Genomic DNA, 27,322 nt, shown 5'->3' on the forward strand with positions numbered 1-27,322 from the left:
AATAACTAATAGAAATTCCATTCTATCATAAACATTACCTAGATGGATCAAGCTGCTCCTGGTGGAATCTTAAGACTACCTTATGATCTCCACCTGCTGCAATGAGCAACTGTACTACTAGAGTGAAATTTTTAGAGAAGCCACATAGAGTTCAATGCTTTCTTGTCCTGAACATAACGCTCTAGATATTGCAAGATGGATGCTCTGTTTTGTAGACTGGCTCTGCTGTCCTTGTTTAGCTTGGACTCTTTACCCAGTGTGGGAATATGCAGAGGACACTTGAAGAAAAAGACGTGTTATTTGCTTGTAACCAGTGTTCTTTGAGATGGACTTCATCTCCGTTCCCCCCACACCCCAACCCCACTTTCTGCAAATTTCTAACTATTTGGGGCTCTGCATTAGTGGTGGAAGGAAATATAGTGGCAATCACTGCAGTGCTCACCTTTTGCAGCTCTGCCCTCTGAAAGTGTTCAAATGTTGTGGAGAGGAGTACCAAGGGAGTGTGTGTGAGTGCTCATAATGGCACTGCTACTAGCAGGCTGACCAGGATGGAATATGATCTGCAGACTGTAATCATATGTTTCTGAAAGTACAAGGCCAGTTTCTTGTGCATTTATTTTTGGCAGTGATTTGGTAAACCCTTTTCACTTGTGAAAGTATGTTACTTCTCATTCTTTCAGGTTTTGTTTTAGGCTTTTTTGTAAAATTTTTCAGATTAATTTCTCTTTGTTCTTCTCTGATTGTGTAAAGACCTTTTTGAAGTTATTTGTAATGAGCTGCAACTTTGGGCTAAGTTTGCTGTGGGAGATCGGTGAGAGATATTTTGTGATTGACTGAATTACACCATGTGAATCCATTTTTATACAGTGTCTCAGAGAGAAAAAGGTCAGTTTTGTATGTAAGCTATCTGACAGGCTTTCAGCTGGAAAAATCAGATGGGAAGACTTTCTTAAGTTGCATTTATACTTTTTATTTTTTAAATTACTCCTAATTTTTTAATTACTGCTCAGATTATGAGGCAAATGAGGAAGGTTCCACATTATTTTCTATTGTTTGTGTTAACATTTAATAATGTGCTTTGCAGATCTGGGATTCAAACTACAGTACAGTTCCATGGGCATTTTATATTTTGGTACTCCTAATTATTTCCTAACTTTATAAGGGAAAATTGATTTTCCTGAGCTCAGTCCTTCCGCTTCTGGTTGCAGTGAATTTCACAAAAGGCTATGAATGTATCAAATCAAAATTTTGCGTGTAGGATTGTACTGAGATTTTTAAAAAATGGTGCAAGGGGGATTCATTCAAACTTGGTTCTCATTTATTTCAGGAACTATTGTAGCAAAGAGGTGGCGGGGGCGGGACTACTAAGCTTATCAGTTCAGGGCAAATGCTTGGATATGGGGGATAAAGCTTCAGAAACAACCCCTGGAAGTAGCTATACATTACAGTGAACAAAACATGTAATCATTTAGAGTGCAATAAAACCCCTTTTTCAGAAGTGACTTAAGAATCTGAAGCCAGTGAGACTTGGGGTTTTTTTCCACAGGGAAACTGACCAGCCTAGCTATTCTGAAATAACTGTTTGGCAATGGCTATTTTGGAATTGGTCCCTTCATGTCTGATCTGTTCCCAAAGAAAAGTGACATAATTCCAGAATGGTATCTATTTGGGGGGAGTTATTGTTATATCTAAATTATATCTCAAATATCTCAATTTCCCCTTTGACTTTTGAAAATGGAACTTAGACTCCTAACTAACTTTAACTGTTGAGACGATGTTACCTGTAACCTTATCGTCAACATAATTTCCAAGTCACAGGCTCATACCATCCATTTTACTGCTGTTTTTAAATTCTCCGTTAAAGGCACTTCTCCCTAACAGTCCTGAGTTTATTGGATCTTCATGTCTAATTCCCCATTTAGTTTGACTTCCAAATCATGCTGTTCTTGCTCTTCTGTAGAACTCTTTTAGTAAGATGCCATTTCACCACTGTGAGATATGATTAGAGTTCTTGAGGCAAGAATCATGCATGGCATCCTAGCTATGCTGCAATGTAAAGGACTAGTATACTCTTTTCTAGTTGGTGGGGAAAATTCTCTTTGTATAAAACCTGGAAATAGAAATGACTTTTATTTGGCAGTATTGTAGTATAGCACTGTGTACTTTGTAGCTCTGTTTGGTCTTTCTTCACATAATGCCCTTCTGCATAATAGTTCTCTAATCTCTCTGTTAAGTATTCTTTCCTATGGGAAGGTCAACATTACAGGGATAGGTCTATCTAAGCTGTGCCATTTGAATTACATTAGTAGACTCCCTCAAACATAGCTTAGATCTACTTATCACAGGGTCCACAAATGCTAAATCAACAGAAGGACCTCTCCTATCACCTTGCCTTACACTTTTCTTTCCGGTGGAATTCCAGAGTTGACTCGGGACGGGGCGGGGGCAGAGCAATTAGCAGTTAATTTATTGCCTCTATATTAGAGGTGATAAATCGACCCCTGCTATACCAATCACTGCCCCTTTGAAGACATGCCCTACTTGTATTGTTTTATGCATCTTAACTTTCATCCCTTAGTTATCTGCCCAAATCCTCAAGCTTTCCATGTTTATTTGTACTTTTTCTCTTTTATGTATTGTCTCATGTAACTGTTTTTATCATTTTTTTTTTTTTCAAATCTTCTATCTATTTGGTAAATCTGTGCATGTTTTTGTTTCTTTGCAGAGAGCGATAATGAACTGTCAAGTGGTACGGGTGATGTGTCTAAGGATTGTCCTGAGAAAGTCTTGTATTCCTGGGGAGAATTACTGGGGAGATGGTAAAAATAATTTTTTTTTCATTTAGATTTTTAAATACTGAAGCTTTTCACCCTTCAAAAGAGAAAATAATGACTCATAAAACAATACAAGGCGTACAATTCTCTATGCTTACATTTTAGTCAAGTAACTACATGGAGAGTGCCAGCATGGGTGGACTGTTAGTTTTGGGGCTTCCCAACTGATATATGAAAAATCAAGTCTATGTGTATTATGGAATCAGCAAGATATGTATGCACCAAACCAGATTATCTTCATTACCTCATTTTGACTCTGTTTCTTATCTTGCGTCTCGTGTTTGTTGCTTTCACCCACTCAATGACGTCTGCTATTAAAATGAAGGATCATTAGGGTGCTATGAGGTGTTTCATTTTTCTGTAAAGTACCTTCCACTCTGAGAATGCTAATGTGATAATAAGGGTAGCTCAATAATAAGATTATAATGGTTTCTGCTAAATTGTTCCACTGCAGAATTATAGCCAACTTTCATTTAATGGTTTAAAATTTTAGAAAACAATAATTGAAGAAATGGGGGATGGAATGGATCTGCAGTGGGATCTAGCTGCAACATGTATTCGGTAAATAAGATCAGATTGGAATGCACAGCGCTTTTCCTTCCCCGGAGTCCATTTGCACAGTCTCCTGAAAAATACCTAACCTATAAATGGTGTGCCCAAGGGCTTGTCTACACTGGCAAATTACTGTGCTGTAACTTTGTCACTCAGGTGTGTAAAAACACCTCTTCCCTACTGTAAAGTGCAAGTATAAATAGGATCCCAGAGCTGTTAGCTACTGCCCTTGTAGACGATGTGCCAGGACCACATTGCCATGTTAAAGCGCTGCCGTGGCAACACTTTAAAGATGAAAGTGTAGATGAAACCTAGAAGGGGAAGGACCTCATCCAGTTGAAGGGCAGCAGCTGCAGGCCCACTGTGTGCTAGCTTATCTTGAGGAATTTTTCTTTGGGCACCTTCTGTTCCTATTAACACAGCAGACCTCTTTGTTTTGGTGGTGGGTGAAGGAGCCTTCTTTTGCAGCAGAGGTGAGCAAATTTGTAACATCAGGCCCCACTTTTTATCCCTGCAATTAGCAAGGTCCCCGCAACCTGTTTAATGTTATCCAAATCGACAGAAATGTTACTTATGTTCACATGGCAAAAAACAAAAAACTTTCGGCACGTGTAAGAAAATAACTATGTAGAACGTAAAAATTTTATTAATCAGCATATAAATGTGAATACACAGATATGAAAACAGTAATATATTTCAAAATTGTAATGAGATGGATGAATCTGAGACCCAGCAGCCAATTGTGCTGTGCCCCCCACTTCTGAAATTTCACACACGCACCCTGAGGGGGCCTGCCACTGACTTTGCACACCTCTGCTCAATAGCAGTGGCTCTCAACCTTTCCAGAGCAGTGTACCCCTTTCAGGAGTCTAATTTGTCTTGCAAACCTAGTTTTGTTGCACTCAAAAACCAGTTGCTTGCAAAATCAGGCATAAAAATACACAAGTGTCACAGCACATCATTACTGAAAATTGCTTACTTGTTCATTTTCCCCGAATCACTTTGAAATATATCGACTGAGATATTAATGTTGTACTTGCATTTCAGTGGGCTATATGAGCCTGTTTTTCACTGTAGGCCTTGTCTGAAGCCAGAGCCCAGTGTGACAAGGCTGAAGCCAATGCTCAGTTGTCCAAGATTGAAACATGTAACTTAGCTTAGAAGGGCCACAAGAAATTTCCCTGCCTGCCAACCCCTAACACTGGCCCCTCACTTGTGACCCACTTAAATCTGTCCTTCAACTGCCCTCAAGTTTGCACCCCTGCTTCCTGGTTGAGAAACTGATCTGGATGTGTAGAGTACCACTTGAGATTGATGCGTGGGCCTCTGGTTGAGAACCACTGCTCTATAGGTCCTTCCATTATGAAGATAAATGGAACCCCTGCACATCAAGATCTCTGTGGGGTTGGGTGAAGTGGGGCATTCCTGGTCTTGTGCTGACATGCTCAAATGTAGAGAGATGGGTTTGGGTGTACTGTAGGACAGAGTTTTCCAACGTGTGGTACGTGTACCACTGGCAGTAAGCAAAAGGATTTCAAGGGGTGCGTGGCAGATAATAAATTACTGAAAATCAGGAGATAAGCACTGGGATGGCACTCGGAGCGGGGGTACGCCAAGTCCTGAAAAGTGTATGCAAATATTTTAAGTTTGGGGAACACTGAGTAGGAGTATAAATTGGTATGCTGTGTTAATTCACCCAAAGAGGAGAATAGGTAGACAGTCCACTGCCGTAGGAGATGATTCTTGTGTGGCTGGTCTTCTCTACTACCACCTTGGACACAGGGAGGGAGCTTGGAGGGGAGCCTGGAGCCCCAGACTACTTTAATACAGGCTTGCCTTAAAGGTGGAAATGGATAAAAGCCTAAAACATCATTGGCAAAATTCATCTTTAGTGCAATTCCGGTAATGTTACTTGCATCAGAGATAAACTTGAACTTTTGAGGAATAGTTAGTTTAGTCTTTCCAGGATTTTTTGAAAAGGATAGCATTATCAGTAATGTAACAGTTTGAAAATTAAAAATAGATCAAATAAAATAAGCTCCTCCAGCATGCCAAACACTACAGCATATGCTGAAAGAAGATACATGCCTTTGTAAGAAATTGACATTTCTGTTTTGAGAGATGGTGCACTCATTATGTTGTAGGTAGAAACTTCTTGTTGTTAATTGCTACCTTTCAATTTGTTACTGTAAACTAGTGGACTGACATGACAGAAAAATTACATAGGTGTAGTCTGTAAGAGATTTCCCCCCTACCCCCCCCCCAAAAGGTAATTTAACTGGAAGTCTAAAGATAAGCAGTAAAATCTAACTTTAAGATAAGATATAACAAACATCAGTGAAGATAGAGAACTGTCTTCTCATTTATTTAATAAATATGCAGGTCATCTTTAGAATTTTGTTTATTTTCTGAGTTGAACTTCTGTTGTAAGCAGCTTAATGGTCAAAAAGATGGGAACAATAGCTTCTGAGGTGTACAAAGATATTGATCATACATAGTAGTCTATTACCAGAAATATTTATGGCAAATGTAATTTGTGCTGGTCTTTTGTTATGTCTTCCAAGGCCATAATCATATGGTCTTGTTATCTCTGATCATATATTTGTTCTTCAACCTTTTAAATAATGGCTACTGAAATGTAGCCAAGATAATAATGCACTTTGTAAGAAATTAGACATGACTCCAGTAGTAGGCAGGAGAAACCTGGTTCTTTCCAGGTGCCAAACTATGTATGTGATGAAGATAAATAAAGCTAATGCTTCTTTTTATTTTTAAATAATAAAAGCTGTTTTTACAGCCAAACGGATGGCAGAGGGTCATCTGGCAATAGAATAAAAACCATATCAATGTGTTTTCTACAGTAAAATGGACAGCAAGGAATATTAATAATTTAAACTATTTCCCAGATAGACTTGGATTCATGAAGAGTTACTTATTGTAAAGGTACAGTTTTGCTTCACTGCATGGTTATTTAATAACATAAAGTGAAATATCTAATACTATCAAATGAAGCGCTACCCATGCTGTAAAGTTTAATGTGCTTGAGTATTTATGTAACAAATCCATATTGATCCTGTGCATTTAGTGATCTAGTGTGAAAATGCTTGGAAACATAGGTTGGTAGTAGTACGTGAAGTATTCAGCTGTATTGGCTATTACTGTGTGCTCTTCGTGATAGTAATGAAGAACTGCTTACTGTCCTTCATGTGCATGCCAGAACTTACCATCTTAGCTCTTTGTTAGATTTATCTGCATGTTAAAAGGTCAGAATTAAATAAGCATTTATGTACACTTACAAAGAAAAACTGTCTGTGGTTGCTGTAAAGAACCTCAAAAGGAAAAAGCAAGTTAACTGTAGTTAAATGTGCAGCTGTACAAAGTAAAGCATGATTATTGCTTCAGAATTTATGTGCTTCATCTCCTCATTTCAGACTCTTTGAACTTTTTATACTGTGGGACCACACTTACTGGTTTGGCTTTATGACAGTAGCTTTCAATTCTTTTTTCTTTTCTTCCTTCCCACCCTCCGTAGTTGCTTGTTGTTTCCTTTTTTGCAGTTTAAATTTGATTGTAAAGTCTGTGGGGGCAAGGACTTTATTATTTGTTGATACTTCATAAGGCAAGAGTTATCTCACTTACCAGTTCATGCTCAGTGTGTCTAACTTGCGTGTGAGATTCAATTCATACCCATGTATTTGCTCTTGAATAGAAATGTCTTTAATTGAACAGGCTTTAAATATCTAACCTTTAAAATATTACTGTTGGATAATAGCTGCTTCTTTTATGAGAAATCCATTCATCACAGGCCACACACTGTAAAATATGATACAAAGTAGGATGGGGACAGTTATGTCTTTTATTTGACTGACTGCAGTGGTAGAGTTTGAATGGCCTGTCCTGCATTAAGACTTTTTATTTTCAACAAAACAGAAAATGTTCATGCTTATGATTAGTCATTGAAAATAAGCTGGTTTTCTAACTGATTGCAAGAAAGAAAGGCTTCTTTGGAGAATATCTCAAATCAGTTAAGTTTGAGATGGAGTCTGTCTTCCTATTTTAATTAATTACTGAAAACTGTGATTATTATTTTAAACATTGATAAAAAGTTTGTTGGGACAACACAGAACTTAACACTCCGGCAGTCTGCTAGTGTGTTTTCTAAATTGACATTGCTACTCTTACTACCATCAGTGAAGCTGAAATGGTGGTAGCTACGATGAAAAATTGTTGCAAGTTTTTTTTTTTTTTGGGCTGTGTCTTCACTATATGCTCCTGGAGGTGGTGTATTAATGTGCCTATGTCTCCATCTACATGTATCCACAGGCTGAATCCACACTGCAGTGTGTACATGGATTAGTAGAGGGCTCTAGCAGGAGGAAGGCTGTGGTAAAAGCCTTTGGCAGCTCCTGCTGCATACATTTCTCCACTGCCAAAGTCTTCTGCTGTGGTAGGAGGCTCCAGCAGAGAGAAATTGCCAAAACCTTTCTGCGCTGCTGCAGTCTTCTATTGCTGTTGGAATCTTCCCCGGTTGTGAAGGGAGAGGTTCAGCAGTGGCTTTAAAGTATTATCCAATAGTAATATTTTAAAGGCTAGACAGAGCTTCCCCACGTTGAGGGAAAGGCTCCAGCCGCAGACATTACATTGCTAACAATGGCAGTGTAGACAGGAACTGGGAGGCATAGTTTTTGTGAGTAGTGAGCTATGTACGTTATATATTCAAGTATGTACCCATTCCCCAGGGGTTTCTTTATGCACCTAAACTGTGCCTCGGCATCTATGCTGCCATTTATAAATGTGCTGGGGGGAAGGGAGAGTGTGTGTACTACACATGGCTAAAAGAAAAGTGTGGTGTAGGCACACTGCCTAGTGTGCACAAGGCAAAAAGAATCAATTCAAACAGTGACCTCCTACTGTAGTTTTGGAAGTTAGCATGCTAGATTAGGGGTGAGAGAACTTTTTACGTGAGGCCCCACTTTTCTATCCCTGCAAATTAGCAGGCCCCCCCAACTCTCTTATGCAATACAAAATGATGGACATTTCGGTTGTATTCCTATGAAGAAAAAAAACCCCTTCTGGCACATGTAAGAAAATACGTGTGTAGAATTTCAAAAATTTATTAATTGGTATATAAATATAAATACACAGACATAAAAACAGTAACATATTTATACTTTTTTAATGATAAATGAGCCTGAGACCCAGCAGCCAATCACACTGCACTCCCCCCCCATTTACGAAATTTCATGACCTCCTCTGAGGCCCCACTCCCACTTTGCACACTCCTCTGGTAGAGCAAAGCAATGGGTCACCTAGTTCAGTGTCTTGTCTCTGACAGTGGACATTAGCTGATGTTTTAGAAAGAATTGTGAAACCTCTGTAATTGAAAATTATGCAATATCCTAATGAGGAAACTTCATCCTACCTTAGGTGATTAGTGGGTGAGATTTTTCTGTGAAATAGGTTTGATACGTCGTAATCGATCAATCTGTGTAATGTAAGTGATGCTGCTGTTGTTCATTTAATCCATTTAAAATTCCATGAAGCCCTTTCCCTCCATTTTTAAGTTAGTTCCATAGGTTAAAGTATGTGTTAATTTTTTTTTTTTTTTTTGAATCACATGTACTGCTCCTACCTTCTAGGTAGGGAGTAGGACTGGGTGGAAAAACAGTGGACAAGAAGTCTGATATAGAAGTTCAGTTTTTTTTTTAAATCATCATGTCAAACCAATCTAATAGCTTTCTTTGATAGAATAACGAGCCTTGTGGATAAGAGAGAAGCGGTGGATGTGGTATACCTAGACTTCAGTAAAGCATTTGACATGGTCTCACATAATATACTTATCAATAAACTACGCAAATACAACTTAGATGGGGCTACTATAAGGTGGGTGAACAACTGGCTGGATAACTGTACCCAGAGAGTAGTTATTAATGGTTTTCAATCCTGCTGGAAAAGTATAACTAGTGGGGTTCCGCAGGGGTCTGTTTTAGGACCGGTTCTGTTCAATATCTTCATTAACGATTTAGATATTGACATTGAAAGTACACTTATTAAGTTTGCAGATGATACCAAGCTGGGAGGGGTTGCAACTTCTGTGGAGGGTAGGGTCATAATTCAAAAGGATCTGGATAAACTGGAGAAATGGGCTGAGGTAAACAGGATGAAGTTTAATAAGGACAAATGCAAAGTGCTCCACTTAGGAAGGAACAATCAGTGTCACACTTACAGAATGGGAAAGGACCGCCTAGGAATGAGTACAGCAGAAAGGGATCTAGGGGTTATAGTGGACCACAAGCTAAATATGAGTCAACAGTGTGACGCTGTTGCAAAAAAAGCAAACATGATTCTAGGATGCATTAACAGGTGTGTTGTGAACAAGACATGAGAAGTCATTCTCCCGCTCTACTCTGCACTGGTTAGGCCTCTGCTGGAGTATTGTGTCCAGTTCTGGGCACCGCAGTTCAGGAAGGATGTGGAGAAATTGGAGAGGGTCCAGAGGAGAACAATGAGAATGATCAAAGGTCTAGAGAACATGACCTATGAAGAAAGGCTGAAAGAATTGGGCTTGTTTAGTTTGGAAAAAAAAGGATTGAGGGGGGACATGATAGCAGTTTTCAGGTATCTAAAAGGGTGTCATAAAGCAGAGGGAGGGAACTTGTTCTTCCTTGCCTCTGAGGGTAGAAAAAGAGGCAATGGACTTAAATTGCAGCAGGGGAGGTTCAGGTTGGACATTAGGAAAAAGTTCCTAACTGTCAGGGTGATCAAACACTGGAACGAATTGCCAAGGGAGGTGGTAGAATCTCCATCATTGGAGCTATTTAAGAAGAGGTTAGCTAGATGGCTTTCAGGGATGGTCTAGAAAATGCTTGGTCCTGCCATGAGGGCAGGGGGCTGGACTCGATGGCTTCTCGAGGTCCCTTCCAGTCCTACTCTTCTATGATTCTATGATAGAACACTAGACTGGAAGGGACCTCAAGAGGTCATCAAGTCCAGTCCTCTGCTCTCACGACAGGGCCAGACCATCAACGATAGTTGTCTGTCTAACCTGCTCTTAAATATCTCCAGTGATGGAGATTCTACAGCCTCCCTAGGCAATTTATTCCAGTGGTTACCCACCCAGACAGTTAGGATGTTTTCCTAATGTCTGACCTAAACCTCCTTTTCTGCTGTTTGAGCCCATTGCTCCTTGTCCTATCCTCAGAGGCCAAGGAGAACAATTTTTCTCCCTCCTCCTTGTTAACCCTCTTTTAGGTACTTGAAAACTGCTATCGTGTTCCCTCTAAGTCTTCTCTCTTCTAAACTGAACAAGCCCAGTTCTTTCAGACTTCCCTCATAGCTCATGTTCTCTGACCTTTAATCATTCTTGTTGCTCTTCTCTGGACCTTCTCCACGTCTTTCTTGAAGTGTGGTGTCTCTTTCCGCAGTACTGCTTCCTAGACCGTCACTTCCCATTTTGTATGTATGAAGCTGATTGTTTCTTCCCAAGTGGAGTACTTTGCATTTGTCATGTTTTAAATACATTTTAATTCCATTATGAATGGGTTTACTTGTAAATTCTTAGAAAATTACTTTGGGCCTTGGAGGAAGTGCTGTAATTTGTTGGAAACACAGTGTACTCTTCTTATAAAACAAAAGGCTGAATCCCTGTTATACATGCAAACCTCAGTTCAGCCTTAACTGTGGAGCTGTAACTAGTGCCTCTGTAATACAGGTATTTAAATATTCTCAATGCCTTTTTTAATGAAACCCATTGAGCAGATGTTTTACTTGAACTTCCAAGATGACTACATCTTTTTTCTTAATAGTTAATTTTGAGCTCACCTTTCTATATGAATATTCAAATTGTTCTGTGCACTGGAGATTGTTGAAATTGCCAGCAATGAATTTCATTTATCACTGAGTAGCTTTGCTGCCTCTTCAGTTCTTCACTTTTCTAGTTTTGATTAAACCTCTCTAATCATGACCTTTTAGGCAATGAGCAAATTTTGGTATGGGGTACTCATCAAATTTTGTCACATCTCCTGATAGGAATTCTTGTGACAGTTTTGCTAGTAATTTGAGAAGTATTTGCAAATACGAGCAATGAAACAAATATTTATAATGGTTTAAATTACTAGTGACTGTACTTTTCAGAACAGCACCCATACTTAGAAAACTGCACGATTCCTTACATAGGAAAGGTAAACACTTATTTGTTTTCTCAGGCACAATAACCTCGCTATGCGACCAAAAGGACTGTCTACATTGGTGAAGAGGGGAGTACCAGAGGCACTAAGGGCAGAGGTTTGGCAGTTGCTAGCTGGATGCCATGACAACCAGGCTATGTTGGACAAATACAAAATTCTCATCACAAAGGTAAAAATTATTTATGCTTTTGTTTTCTCAAGAAACTATAGGGAGCTTCTGTTTCATGGAGCTGCAAAGTAACACATGCAAAACTGTTTCAAAATATTGAAATTGTGATTAATGCACTTTACCCCCTGCTGTGGGTAGCTGCTGGATGACATTAATTAACAACAGAAGTCAATGACCTATATCCATAGTAATGGTTGACATTTAACTTTCTGCTTGCCTTGATAACAGCCAGTACATAGCCCTGTTTTTAAAGTGTTGGCTTTTACTTATGATTTCTTGTTTGTTAGCATCAGCCTCCAATTGCTGTGTATTTTAATTTTTGCTCTTTATTGAAAGAATATGATCTTGGCAAAGGCTTTTTTTAAATAAAATGTTTAAAACTATGTTTATGCATTAAGAGATTTGGCTCCTGTTGTCGTCACATGGTTTCCAGTGTATAGCATGCTTAGTAATCTGGAGCAGTGATTCTGCAAACTTTTCATTTTGTGGACTGCCCTGTGAGTGGAGCATTCTTGCACGGATCACGTACCCTCTGAATATCACAATGTTTCTTGTGCTTGGGTCACCTAGTAGTTTTTGCAGATTATCAGGAATGACTTCACAGATTCTGATGGATATAGAGTGCAGGACTAGAATGACTGGTGCAAAGTTACAAAGCTTCTATGCATTTTCAAAGACCAGTCATTCTTCTTCTGGTGCTTGCTCATGTCAATTCCATTGTCGGTGTCAATGGTCCTCGTGCACAGCTGTTGAAGACTTCTGTCTTAGCAGTAATTGTAGGGTTGGTTGTGGCACTCTTTGTAGTGCTGTGTGGATGCTGTGGTATATCAGGTGCCACCAGCCCTACACCCTCTCAGTTCCTTCTTATCACCCATAGCGTTCAGTTGGAGTACCTCTGTCCCTTGCTTTGCAAGTGGTCAACATTTTTCCTCATCCATTTAGTTTTATGCTTCTCCGTAAATAGTTTTAAACACTATTAAATACTCTTTAAGTGTTTAGTTAGTGTCTCAGTGGCGACTTTGCTCTGACAGGCCGTGCCCTGATCTCTAGGTTTTAAGCCCTGCTTGTTGTGTAACAGGCCTGTGGTTGTGAGTAACTCACATGAGAGTAGTTTGCAGTGCATTGCAAAAACCTATACAAAAGAGTGCTGTTGTATTCGCCAGAACTTCTATCCATGGATTCAAAGGGAGTGTGGCGTCTGCTCTTCTATGTGGCTGAACAGAGAGGAGCAGCAGTGTTCCACCAGTGTCCATCACGTCTTGTTGGGCAGTTGGAAGCCATCTGTCAGAGCTACCTACGTAGCGAAATGAAAGTAGTTCAAGTGTTGGGCCACCGATCATTATATACAGGGTGAAGGGGCCCTCCCCTGTAGGATGTCCTGGTCTGCTTGCTGCATCTGAAACTCCAAGGCCTATTGCTGTCCTCAGTCTGGTTGCTACTGGTTGCCATTTTGGTTTTCCACTCTTGGTTGCAGGGCAGGCTAGTCTTCTCCCATCCCAATAATAGTAAAGTTTCTGAAAGCTTTGGAGCTCTTTTACATATGTGTCAGAGACCTGGTCTTTCCTTAGGACTTAAACTCATCCTCTGCAGGGTCATGGGGCCCTCATAGAGCCACTGGCTTCCTGCTCCCTTCTGTTTTTATTCTGGGATGTCTCCTTTCTGGTCTCTGTAATTTCTGCCCATAGGGTGTCTGAGATCAGGTCACTCACTTCAGGGCTCCATATATGATCTTCTGTAAGGACAAGGTTGTGTCCATATGTACAGTGCACTTTTGGGACGGTGCTGTCTCAAGTCATGGTGAGTTGTTTTTTTTTTTGTTTTTTTAAATTATATGAACTTCATTATAATTATGCATCAGAACTACAGTATCATATAAGTACATTATATGATATAATATATACAGCTGGGTGGTATCATTATTTAACCTGTAGCCTACAGCTGCCCTTTAAGTTCACTGTAACTAGATTTCACCTGTATAAACAATGTTAGAGGAGCACACGTAGGTTGCATTGTCCTGAGCCCTCTGCTTCCCTCCAGCCAGCCTTGTGCATAGGTATCAACCACATTTTAAAATTTGTCAGCTTTTGTTCAGTTCATAAGCACTGTCCTGCCCGTAAGGTCCTTTCCATAAATCAATTTGCAGACCTGCACAACTGCAACTATTTTAAATGACTCTATATAAATGAAAATTATTATTTAAAGGGGCAAAAGTGGCCTGTCACTTGGAAACAATAAAGACATCTCACTACAGGAGACTTGATGGATTTGAAAATAAAATCAAAATTTTTCCTACCCTAGCTGCAGCTCGGGAATGTTTCAACTGCAGAGGGCTAGCCATGTTAGTCTGTTTCAGCAAAAACAGTGAGGAGTCCCATGGCACCTTCAAGACTAACAGATCTATTTGGGCATAAGATTTGTAGGCTGGAACCCAATGCACATTTGATGAAGTGGGTTCCAGTCCACAGAATCTTATGCCTTAATAAATTTGTAAGTCTTTAAGGTGCCACGGGGCTCCTCGTTATTAATGTTTCATAATACCTTAAATTTTGTGGCTCAATTCTTAAGAAAAAACAAAATTATAATAGTTTGCCTTGTTCTATTATTAGTGATGCCAGAATTGAATCAGCTACAGAATTATTGTTCTTTGAAGTTCTCTGTGATTGCTTAATGGGATGCTGTCAGTTTAAAATCATATTTCTCTGTTTGGCAAGGTGGTAGATAAAATATTAAATATATTTCCTGACTGCATACATAGGAACAAGTGATCAAGGACAGGCAATTAGCAGACAATATGAAAAGAGCACTGAAAGTGATTTATTTAGTATGCTGAGAAAAAGAACTAAATTATTGTAATTATAAGATGTGTTCGGGGTTATATGGGATGATAAATTTGGATGTGGATACAATGCAAATTTCCTGAAATGGACTGAGATTTACATGAAAAACCTTAGGCAAGAGTTAGAAGCTTTATTTCCGAAGGGTTTGACACGTAAAGGGGAATCAGAGAAGGCTGTCCATGATTGTCATTATTATTTGCTACAGAAATATAAGCCTTTGCCCAGAAAATTAGATATAATCAACTAATTAAAGGAATAGAAGTGGGGAAAAAATCAGCCAAAAATTAGCTCTGTTTGCTCACTGTGTAATGCTTGTGTCAGGGCCAAGAACATAATTGCAGGCCATTCGGTTGGAAAGCAACCTTTCTGGAAATTCTTCTGGGTTTCAAACTATGGGGTGTTTGATTTTGAGATTAAATTACAAATCAGGAAAATAAATCTCTTTGAAAACATAAATGGACATAGGGAAGTGATTGCCATCTGGTTAGGGAACAGGTGAATGAAAGTAACTGTAAATCATGTTTCCTCAGATGAAGCATTCCCTGTAAGCTGAGCACTTGGGTGGTCTCCCAGGGGAGATGCAGGTGCCACACAGCTGATTAGCAGAGTGCCCAGAGGCACCCACAGTGGACAGCATCTGTTTCTGTTGGGGGTGCACAGCTGCACATGCCTAGGTGCATATAACAAAATTTATTTTGTCCAGGGATGAAAAAAATTAGAGAGAACATTGCTCTTGACCTAATAAATTTATTAGTCTCTAAGGTGCCGTGGGACTGCTTGATATTTGTTACAGACTAGCATGGCTACCCTTCTAAGACTATAAATCCTGTTTGTTAACGAAAGATCAGGGGAGTTATGGAAACATAGAATAAATATACTATTCCTTGGCTTGGTTAAAATCTCATTGATTAAAACAAATGTGTTGCCTAGTTTATTTTTTCTGTTGTGAGCAGTAGGCATATTATTTTGATACAAGCTTCATACTTTGTTTCATATTACCTCTATTTAAATGGGAAGAGTAAAGGCCCAGATTTAAGGCGTTAGGGGCCGTCATAGATTCTGCAAATAAGGAGGTTACATGGTGTCTAATGTAAATATAAATATGCATGAATGTCCTCTGAAAAGAATTTCTTGCAGCAAAATCAAGATAAGACTTGACAGCAAATAGAACAGAATGCACTGATGTAGAACTGAATGTAATCCCCTTGATACCAAAAGAGTATAGATCTGTCAGTATTTGCAACTACTCATTTATAAAATTGACTCAGGAATTCTGAGCTATCGTTTTGAATAAGCTTCTTTATTTCTATAACCAATATTCCCATTTGTAGATAGCCCAGATCAAAATCCAAACAATGTTGGTATGTTTTTGGGAAAGAGTTGCAAGGGGCAAATGGGCAAAATTAGGTGACTCAGTCAACTGTGTGGAGCTGAAATCTCCTTGTTTTAGGATAAGGTCAAAATAAAATGTATACCTTTTTTCAGTATGTGCTATGCAGTACTCTGTGGTGAACAGTTAGACCGAGCTACAAAGATTAATTAGACCTCTTCCTGTTTTAGACAGTAGTATCCAAATGGGGATAATAGAGGATTAATTTGTAATATATGCACATTTTATGAAATGGCAGAATAAAGAAAGATACAAAAGATATGTTACATGAAGAAAGGGAAATTACTAATATGGAAGAGGGAAAATTGGTTTGAATTTTTTTATGAGGGATATCTGAACTTAAGGAGCATGTTTACAAACCAGGAACAAGCAGATACTGGAAAAAATATGAAGCTTGTATTTTTGTTTGTGTTTAATCCTTTTCTGTGATAGACATTCCCCTTTACCAGTAGTCTCTGGTCCAAAATCAGATAGAGCTAACAAGCAGATTTTGTATTCCAAACAACCCAGGATTTAGGTAGGAATCAGGATAAGAATTTGTCTATTGTGTCGTCTTTCCTAGTATTCTGATCAACCCTGGGATTTTAAAAAGTGCATATTAGTTTGTGCTCCTCTTCTAGTGAAGGGCATTCTACAAAGCTGAACTACTTTTATACTAACCAAGTTTTAATAAAGCTATTTCTATGAATTTTCTGAGAATTCTGTGCATGAGTACTAAAAGCTTGAAGTAAAAGACTAGCCTTCAGACAATCCACGTACATCTGTTGAGTACTTGTGTAAACATTTATTTTTTTTCAACATTTCAGATTGTAATAACTGTGTTTGTATAGTGGGGAAAAACTTTCCTATGGATTTAATATACTTTGCTTTAATACTTAGTTAACCTTCGTGGTTCTAAGTTATCTAATGCAGCTAGCAGATAGAAAGAGAAGGAAATTGGAAGTGAGCCAAAGTTTACATAAATGTGAGTAAATCCAGACTACTTTGAAGTCCTTTGAAAGCTTTATAATTTCTGTTTCTATTAGGAAGCCCCCATCTTAACTTCTGACTGCAAATATAGCCTTGATATGTTCACTTGTAGATTTGAGGATTACTTCTAACATGGAAAGATCCCACTGATTTGGACAGAAAATAGATCAAGCTTGTTATTTCTCATGGCAACAGAGAATATTAAGTTAGAACCAAGAGGGAGAAACATCTTTTATCCCAATGCACAATGTAGGCTTACATCATTAAATGTTCTGGGACTAATTAATCAACAAAGGACTCTAATTAAAAACAGGATTGTGCACCAGCTGCCTGCGCAGGCTGTTTTAAAGAAGGAAACTATAGAAATGAATATCTGCATAGCAACTTTCTGGCAAATTTCTTCTGTAGAGGACATTTCATCTGTTTGTCTTAACTGAGGGTGAGTGAGTTAATCCTTCCATTTAGAGTAGAGCATCTTCTGTTTCTCCTGTATACAGTAAACATTTTCATATCAGGCAGGCCTGGGAGCAGGAGGTTGCTGGATATTTCAATATTCTGGATAACAGAGGGGTATACCTAGCAATGCAGACCACTAAAGAAAAACAAGACTAGATATTCAGAAACAAAAACGTACAAAAATTCTGTATTTGCTAACAACAATAAACTGTTGTACAGTGTAAACTTATACTGTATTCGCTGTATTTGTTCGTTTGTTTGTTTTCACTGTACTGTACTTATGGAAAATGTCACTAAAATTTACTTATGGCTAAACTGCTGCGTATTTGAGAGTTCCGGATGGTAGAATGCTGGATACGAAAGAGCTTACAGTAGACTCCTGACTTACATGATTTCGACTTGCACGTTTCTTGGGTGAAATCACAATCACAAGAGCTCCCCTGGTCGCAGCACTGAAGTCCTGCCCCGTGCACAGCCACAGATGGCAAGTCTGCAGTGCCGCCCAGCGGCCCACTCTGCCATCACCCCCTGCCACTTGGCCTAGGTTGCTGCCTCCCCGCACTCGGCCAGCTCCCTCCTCGCCTGCCTCCGGCTCTGCTGGTTCTTGGGGCAGGGGGGTGAGGGAGCTGCGAGTGCTGAGCCACTGCCTGCACTGCGCACACCAAAGCTAGGGGCTCCTGTGGCGGCACACAAGACGTGCAGCAACACTGCCGCCCAGCCAGGGGGAGAGACTGCAGTGCTGCAGGGAAACGGGGAGCAGAGTGGTATCTCTCTCTGTGGTTCCCTTCCCCCTCCTCCCCCAGGCTGCTGCACCCATGGCCACCTGCAGTGTGCCCAGGCCACTCAGCTGTGTCCCTGGCCTTTCCCCATCTCCATCCCTGTGCCAACATCAACTTGTGTGTAATTTGACTTGCACATGGCTGCCCAGGGACGCAACTTGCACCTAAGTCAGGGTTTTACGATGCTGCAGTATCCTGGGCAGCGTCATTGGCCATTAAACTTGCTGCTTAGTCACTTGTCTTTAATATTAACCTATATGAAAGCACTAGTAGTAGCCACCATTTTATTCATATTCAAATCCAGCAACTTAGTAATTGGTTTTTGCAGTGAGGTGCTATTGTTTCTAAATAGACTGCTTTCTTTTGTTTTCATAGAACAAATGTTTATGGCTCGGACGTGAGAGTTAACAACCTGACTTTTTTGAAGTTTGTCTTGGGATCTTTGGAGACCACAACTTGTTCAAACTGTGATTTCAAACCTGCTTTGTTGTTGTGAAGTGGGAGATTGGCTCACAATTAACCCTTTGAATTATAGTGTGTGATGACTTTGATATTATACAATAAATGAATATCCAGTTAATAAAATTGTTAAATATAGTGAGGTCCTTTGCTATCAGATTTGAATGCAATTATCTAACGAAACTAAGGAACAGCAATGATGGGGAAAGATCATATTTAAAATCAGTGATGTGTATTTATTAGAATACTTTCCCTAAAGTGTGCTCCTGCAAGAAATTAGTTTTATTCAGCTTTAAAACCTTTTTTATGCTTCGAGCTTGATCATGTGACTTGTTCTTCCCTTAACTTTCTTTGACTTTTCTAAAAATTGAGGTTACTTGGCACCTTGGCGTGGAGATGCAGTATATTGCAAGGTCAGCTGCTCCGATATCATGGGGTTTCTAATATGCTTACCATTTTTGTTTGGTAATTATCATCATTTCTATGCTGCTGCCTTTTGTTTGGCCTGCTTGAATATAGAAAATGGAAGAAAAATTCTGACCGAGCAGCAGAAATGTGTTTGGCAAGCAATGCACAAGCACTGTCTACCGTAGCCAAAGGCCTTATTCTCTGACTAGCCTGGTCGTCAGGGAACGACAAGCTCCATTTTCATATATTAGGTAAAGAGAAGTATCCAGCCAACACGTTGGGGAGGAGACAGCCTGGCATTTCTGCACCATCAGTAGAAAGAAAGTTGGCCTGGGTTTTAGTTTTCAAAGAATACATTACAAAGATGTACTGGTCTCTAAAAACAGAGGCAGTGCTGGGGGCCTAAAGTTCAAGTGACCAGCAATTGAATCAAGCAACTTTGTAAATAGTACTGTTTTATATAGCATAGAGCTTGGATGGCCAACCAGTTAGGGATGAAGAGCCAGGTGGACTGCAGGGAGCCATGTGTGTAGAGTGCAAAGAGCCACATTATATACTTATTTTTACCCATTCCTCTATACTATATAGACAGATAAAAATAAATATATAACCCTCCCCCAGAGCCAGGCACTCCCAGCCCCCCACCACTACCGCTACCACGTGCTTCTTACACCAAGTGGTGGGGTGCATGTCCAGAATGGTGGGCAGCACTCACTGCGCACGGCTCTGAGGAGGAGCCGCATTTAAAGGTTCAAAGAGCCACAGGTGGCTTGAGAGCGTCGGGTTGGCCACTCCTGGTATAGAGTATGGTTTTTCTGAAAGCTGATAATACACAGGTGATTAATATTGTTGTGAAATCTGTGTTTCAGCGCTCTGTATGGAAGTATGGATACTGAATGATATTGTGCTTCAAAGTATGTGGTCAAATGGAGAGAAAAAGGTTCCCACCCTGATACAGGGGGAAAGGCAGCTGTCTACTGTCTCCAGTGAGATTAAGCAAAATGTGGCCAAAAACAATGCTCTCATAAATGCTCACATTGCTTCTATTAGCAGCTTTGTAAGAGAAGTAGGAATTGAAATGCAATGTATATCTAGTGCATTATCTTGTATGAGTGGCCAGTAACAGACCTACATAGGACACTTTTTCACCTTAATGTAAAATTGTGCAGTAGAAGTAGTTGCTGATAACTGATGCATTTTTCCAGGAGCAATTTTTTTTTAAATAACCCAGGGATCTGGGATCAAAAGCAGCTATGTCTTGACAGTTGTGTGTATATTTTGGTGAGCTTTAGTTTTATTTAAGTTTTAGGAATTTGCGGATCAAATAACATCCCAAAATTTAGATGCTTATTCACATCAGTGGGGGCCCAAACTAATACCTCATTCTTTGTTCTCCACGTGAGCCTCTTCTTGCAATGGGCACTCTCTGCCTGCAGTTGTCTTGAGGATGTATGGACATGAGCAGACCTTCATATCTCTGATACGTCTAATGGAGAACAGCTGTTCCTGCCTACCCACTTCTGGTGTTTTCTTCCCTGTACCCACCACTCTGGGAAATGGAGGAGTGTAGGACTTTTCCCTTCAATGAATAAGAGAACCTAAAGGGAGCTTTCTCATTTGCAGTCTTTTGGTAGTGGGATGGTATTTGAAGCTTCCTGCAAGTCTCCTATCATTTTTCCAATTTCTTTCTCTGTCAGCTCTAAAGTAGGAGTCTGTGTGGGAGAGAACAGACTATGTATGTAGAGAATGGTGTCTCACCATCTTTAAGGCACCAAACTAGCAGGTTGGCAGTGCTGCCTTTCTGACCTCTCCCAGTCTCTGCTGCTCAGCATCTACTTGCTGCAGACTCCGGGATAGGGTTTAGCTCCCCATTGCATCCTACTGACTACAACATATACTTTGGGATTTTGGCTTGGATTTAAAGCGCCCAGGAAAAGGCTTAAAAATAGCTGTCAAGTTTTGTGGAACTTCATGCGTGACAGGCAGATTATTTAATTTAAAAATTTGCAAATAGCCACAAATCTCAGATTCAAACTACTGTGTGTCTCTAAAGCGGATGAAGGGTATTGGCTCAGTTTATCCAATATGTGTCAGCTCAGATACAAGGGCAAAGGAAGCTTTCTCTAGAGGTAGTTCAGTGTCCATGACTCATTCAGTTTTGGAGTCTCTGCTGCGTCTACCAACTAATGTAAAATATTATGAATTTGTGATGGAGGATCTGGAACTGAGACCGACCAAACTATCTCCTGTTTGGGGCCAACCAAACATCCTTTCAGTGCCCCAAGCTTTAGATCTTTACTGATATAGGCAAAGATTCTAGCCAGAGACCTATAGATAGAAGTTCATGTAGTTTTTAATAATTCTCTGAAGTATCCAGTCCCACAATAAATACTGGGCAAACTTTCTGGAAAATAAGTTTAATAAATCAAGTTCTGACATTTTATGAGTTGTCACTTTGCCTTTGCTCTGTGTCTGGAAACAGAGGCAAAATTTTCCTCATATCTCTTTGTCATCTTCCTACACAGCCTACAATTAAAGGAACAGCTTCCACTTAGCAAAATACAAACAGTAATAGAGCAATAAAACAAATATTAAGATGTCCACATTCATTCGAAGTACAGTAGTGCCTTGATTTATGTGAGGGTTGTATTGTATTGCACTTTTGCGTAACTTGAATTTCACAAAAGTCGGGGGCGGCTTTTTTCCCCGGTGGAATGCACGTTCTGCAGCTGGGGAGGCAGCAGAAAGATAAGTCTTAAGATTTGGGGGGGCAGTTGGGGAGGGTTAAGCCTGGCAGTGGGTTGGCGCCATGGGAGTGGGGGAAGGGGGGTTAAGCCTGGAGTGGGTTAGGGCTGCAGGTGGGTGGAGTTGAGCTGGAGCTGCGTGTGCGTGGGGGGGTGGGGGGTGTTGAACTGAGGCTGGGAGGATTGAGCTAGAGCCATGCAAGGGGTGGTGAGCCGCGCTGCGTGGAGTTTGAACCAGGGCAGAGGGGCTGATCCGGAGCTGTGCATTAGGGATTTGAATCAGGGCGGGTGGGTGGAGGTGAGCCGGCGGGGTTGAGCCAGAACTGTGAGCAGGGTGGGGTGAACCAGGGCTGGTGGGGAGCAGGATTTTGAGTTGCGCTTAACTTGCCTTAATGTGTGTTAAGCGTAACTTGAAATCATGCATTTTGAGGGTTTACTGTACAATATTTTGCAATATAAAATCATGTCAACAACTGCACTTGGTGAGTACCCAGTAATAATAAATAATTCTGTATATTTAATTCCTTCATTTGTGACTTGAGACATCATTGTATTGTTGTTAGTATACAATTCCTGGTTCTGGGAGCGTTATCTGGCTTATTAGCTAAAGACAGCATATCGAAGTACATGTTTGAGATATTTTCTTTGAAGGTTAGTGAATGAGACTTGGATCTGTCATTTGAGAGCCCTGGACTCCATTCGTATACCTAAAAAGTGAATGATGATTGCCTCACTTGTAAGGTATGGAGGTGAAGTCTTAAATACTAAGGACTTTGAAATGTGCAGCTGTATTAATAGCATTGATTGGAAGGGGGTAAAATTTATTCTCTCTTGGTTTTTGCAGTTCTGTACGCATTCCTCTAGGTTTCAGGGAATTTTGTAGTGGAAGGTCTCCTTCCTCTTCCCATAAACATTTTTGAATGATAGATCTGTCAGATGCTTGACACTCATCAGGTCTATTTAAAAATCTAGGCTAAACTGGGACAATTAGCAAGAAGAATAATACAGAATATATTGGTTTCTTCCTTACCACTAAATATTTAGTGGTATGTTTTGTGTCCTGGCATGGCCACATCATTGTTCATACAGCAATCAGAATGAAAACAATTACAAGTAGGTGTTTTCTATAGTGTTCATTGTGTTGCAAATCCCTTCTGATGTAAAAAATTAACATATTATACTGCTCCAGGGCTGAGTGAGGGGACCAAAGCCTGAGCCTGCCTGAGCCCCGTCTGCCTGAGGTGGAGGGTGGGCCAAAGTCAAAGCCCAAGGGCTTCAGTTCTAGGTGCAAGGCCTGTAATCCAAGCCCTGCTATCTAGGGCTGAAGCTGAGTGATGGGACTTAGGGTATATCTTCACTTATGGGAAGATTGATGCGTTGGCTGTTGATTTCTGGAGTTCGATTTAACATGTCTAATGGAGATGTGCTAAATCGAACTGTCATAGCATCAACTCTGGTATTCCTGGCAGTCATGAAGAGTAAGGGAAATCAATGGGAGAGTTTCTCTTGTCGACTGCCCACTGTGTGGATGGTGGTATAAATTGATTTTAGAAAAATCGACTCCAGCTGCACAATTCTAATAGCTGAATTTGTACGTAAAAAAACAATTTTATATCCTACTACAGACCTAGCCTCAGTTTTCATCCTTGCTGCAGGTTGTGGGGCTTGGGTTCCAGCATCGCTCCTGGGCCCAAGGAAGTCTATGCCAGCCCCATTACAGCAGGGCCATGACTCACTTTCATGACCTGACCCTCAGTTTGAGAACTGCTGTTCTATACCATATTGTAAAAGTATTTGCTAACTTTTCAGAAGGCAAGAATAATTGTTCTTAGGCACCTCCCCATTGTGAGCTGTTGTATGTAATTTGTGTTCTCTTTGTATATCAGCAACTAGCTGCCACAACCAAGTGAACTCTGTAAAGAATTATTGCGTATGTAGACTATCGACATCACTGTAACTTCTGAGAAAAATACCATTAAAAATAAGGTCTTGTGACTACTACAGACTCATTTGGAATTGAATGCATGTTGCCTGCTTCCTAACGGTCCCCCATCTGCAAAGGGTTACATACCTGCCATTCAGAACTCTGCATTACTGAAGCACTAGGTTTGTTTGAAGGCGAGAGAGAGTGAAAAAGCAAGCACTAACCTTTCTATATTAGTCTCAGAGGGATAGCCCTGTTAGGCTATATCTACACTATAGCGATCTGTTGACAGAAGTTTGTCGGAATATGTTTTCCAACACGCTTCTGTTGACAGATCATGTCCAGACTGCCCAGCTGCTCTCTCAGCAAAACGACCAACTGGAAGCACAGCAGGCATGTCTGCCCATGACTTGGATGCCCTGTCTGTCGACAGAGGGCCCCCCCAAACGTCCAGACTACATTTCTGTCAACAGAATCTGTTGACAGAGGTATTCTGCATCATGGGGGAGAGGCAGAACTCTGTCAACATAAATGCCACGTTCTGTTGATTTACTGTCAACAGAACACCTTGGGAATGGAGATGGTCTGTGGGGTTTCTTGTTGACAAAACTCTCTAGTGTAGACATAGCTTTAGGCCGTAGCTACACTAGTCCCCTCCTTTCAGAAGGGGCATGGTAATGAGGCGCTGCCATGAATATGCAGCGTCTCATTAGCTTAATGGCAGCTGTATGCATTTTGAAAGTGCCGCTTTCAACATGCATACTACGCATGTAGACAGGGGCCTTTCGAAAGGACCCCCTGGACTTCGAAAGCTTCTTCCCATTTAGTTTTGGGAAGAAGGGGCTTTTGAAGTGCGGGGGTCCTTTTGAAAAGCCCCTGTTTACATGGGTGGCGTGCATTTTGAAAACAGCGCTTTCGAAATGCGTGCTGCCCCCATTATGCTAATGAGGTGCTGCGTATTCATGGTAGCGCCTCATTACTACCTGCCAAAGTGGCTCATTACTATGCCCCTTCCAAAAGGAGGGGCTAGCGTAGCAATGTCCTTAGTCTGTAGCTTCAAAAATAACAAGCAATCTTGTAGCACCTTAGAGAAGTCATGGTCTTTCATGGGTAAGATCAACTTCTGTATTTTAATATTTTTCCATTCTTGAAATCTTATATCTGGCACCACTGAAATTCAGAGAATTAAAAGTTAACATGTACTTTTGGTTTTAGCACTAATTAATTTCTTCCTATTACATGCTGATTGTAATGGAAATGTCAACGTTTCTCATTGGGGAAAACTTCAGCTAGCCTGCACCTGCTTTCTAGAATGGCAAACATATTTGGTAATGTAGATCAGGTGGTTGAAAGCTGAATTACCACATTTGCATGTGACAATGCAAATTTGTATGCCCAAGTACAGTGATTGTATGCAAAATTAGACTGTGACAGTTAAAACAAAAACAAAAACTTGTTCTGTTTACTTTTTTAACTTAATCTCCTGTAGTTCTGCCTATCATGTGTTTATTCATTTTCAAAATTGTCTTGTGAGTGAAGCAAAGCTGTACAGCAACTTTCTTCTAGTTCCAATTCTATGAATTTGTAAAATATGTTCATCCAGGTGCCATAAAGTAGCTTTGTAGCAAAGCTCTGCCTGGCATACAGACACTTAAATACTAAAACAAGAAGACAGCAAAATTGTAAAACTGAGTCAATAAATACACAAACCTTTGTACTTTACCTTTAGTATTTTTTCTCAAAGAATTTTGGTGATGTCCAAAAAAGTATTGATGCCTCTGTGACCGGGTGGACAGGTGCCCAATGATGACTGGATTGTACAAATCCAGGCACATGGCTTCCCATTCATGTCCACAAAATAAACAAATAAATAAATAAATGTTCTTTTTCTCTTGAAATGTGCAACATTTGTGGTCTTTCTCTTTTTGAATAAAGACATGATGACCTTTTGCAACAAGCTGAATAAAGAAATAAGCAGGGGAAGTATACTCCCATTTTATTTTTTGCTTTATTTTTAAGTAAAGCAGAGTCTGCCACTTTACTAGCTGCAGTAGGCATTCATGCTTTGACTTATCTGATGTTTCCTTTTGCTCGAACTTTCCAGGCTGGGGATATCTATCTTCCAGCCAGTGGAGATTCCATTCCACCAGTGAGGGGTGTTATGTCTCTTAACTTTGCATACCTCATAATGCTTTGCTGCAGTAGCTCCCAACTTGTCCTGTTCAAGTGTAGTCAAGCAGCATGCAGGTCACATCCTGAGTGCCTGTGTATAGTTACAGACTGAAAGCAACACGCCAAGCACACTCTTGTTTCCACCAGCCTTGGTTGCCCCTTGCTGGGTGACCCCAACACACTCCTAGTCTCAAATTTTCCCAACAACTTGGATTATGCACAGTCCAGACCTTTCCTTGGAGAGTTCAGGTATTAGAGGTTGGTTGTCCTTGTAAAGGGTCAGTTTTCAACTCTGCTTTTTAATGGGAGTTGCCAAACAGTTCACGGTTAAACACAACACTAATTAAGTTTTGATTAAAGAATAAAACAAGTTTATTTAACTACAAAGAGAAGAGACTTCAAATGAGTGCAAGTATCAGGTATTAAAATCAGAAATGGTTATAAGAGAAGTAAATATAAAACACTCCCTAGTAGCTAAAACTTAAGTAGGCTTGGTTCAGTCCTTACATGTTCCCCATGACAGGGCTGATCATTCTCAAATCTCCCTCCCTCCCCCGCACAAAATGTCAGAGGGCTAGTTCCTTTTTCATCTTACATGAAAAACAGAGAAGAGAGTGAAAGAAACTCACTCTTGCAATATTTTAATCCCTCACGTTTATAGTCAATTCATCCCTTCACGGTTTGTTTGAAATGTATTTCTTGAGGGCTGCCCCTAGATGAAATTTCTTCCAAATGACAGGATGGAGCATGGAATTTTGTTCAGAAGGAGGTTCCATATTGTTGTTTGTTACAGCACTATCTCCAGATCTGAAGAAGTGGATCTGCCCCACAAAAGCTCATCACCTAATACATTATTCTGTTAGTCTTTAAAGTGCTACATGACTTGCTTTTTTGTTTTGTTAAGATACAGACTAACATGGCTAACTCCCTGAAACTATTTTCAGTTATACATAACTTTGTTTCATCCATTCAGCTGAAATTTTCTGTTCTTTGATTCTGCTTCAAGTCAGGTTTTCAATTTATGCAACATTGGTTCCTCCATTTAAATAAAAAATTAAAAAAAGAACTTTAATAGATCCAAACTAATTAGAAATTTGATTTTTGTTTTTTAAATGAGCTTGTACTAAGAAGAGACTTGAAAGGTTTTGGTCAGAGCTTGGTTAGCATTTGGCTCAGTAGTAAGGCTTTGAAAGTGCACTTTCAACATATCTGTTAAATTTTTAAAAAAGTGATAACAATCATCTGCTAGTACTTAGGGAAGAAGGCATTTCATAGTAAAAGTGCACATCCAGCTAGCATTTCTAAAATTGTATTATGTTAGAATGTAAATATACTGTGGTATTTGAGAAAAATTATAATCCATTATATAGTTTGTTTTCTGATTCATACACATAAAGAGTTAACTTTGGGAAGTCAACCTTTATTCAGGTATTGCCTGACTTG

At 40.0% G+C, this 27,322-nt stretch overlaps 1 protein-coding gene across 7 annotated transcripts in view; it reads left to right on the forward strand.

The window, feature by feature from the left end:
• Positions 1-27,322, forward strand: part of RABGAP1L (RAB GTPase activating protein 1 like) — a 368,567-nt gene that overhangs the window by 82,956 nt on the left and 258,289 nt on the right. For 5 of the 7 annotated variants that reach the window (XM_075003254.1, XM_075003257.1, XM_075003261.1 and 2 more), the window contains exons 12-13: positions 2,726-2,819; positions 11,591-11,741. In XM_075003254.1, the coding sequence (XP_074859355.1) occupies positions 2,726-2,819; positions 11,591-11,741 (245 nt within the window). Of the gene's footprint in view, positions 1-2,725; positions 2,820-11,590; positions 11,742-17,250; positions 17,377-18,547; positions 18,768-27,322 lie in introns of those variants that run through there. The other 2 variants (XM_075003258.1, XM_075003260.1) reach the window with 2 other exon arrangements.

This window comes from Carettochelys insculpta, chromosome 9, assembly GCF_033958435.1.
Source record: "Carettochelys insculpta isolate YL-2023 chromosome 9, ASM3395843v1, whole genome shotgun sequence".
In the NCBI taxonomy this organism is placed as follows: domain Eukaryota; kingdom Metazoa; phylum Chordata; order Testudines; family Carettochelyidae; genus Carettochelys; species Carettochelys insculpta.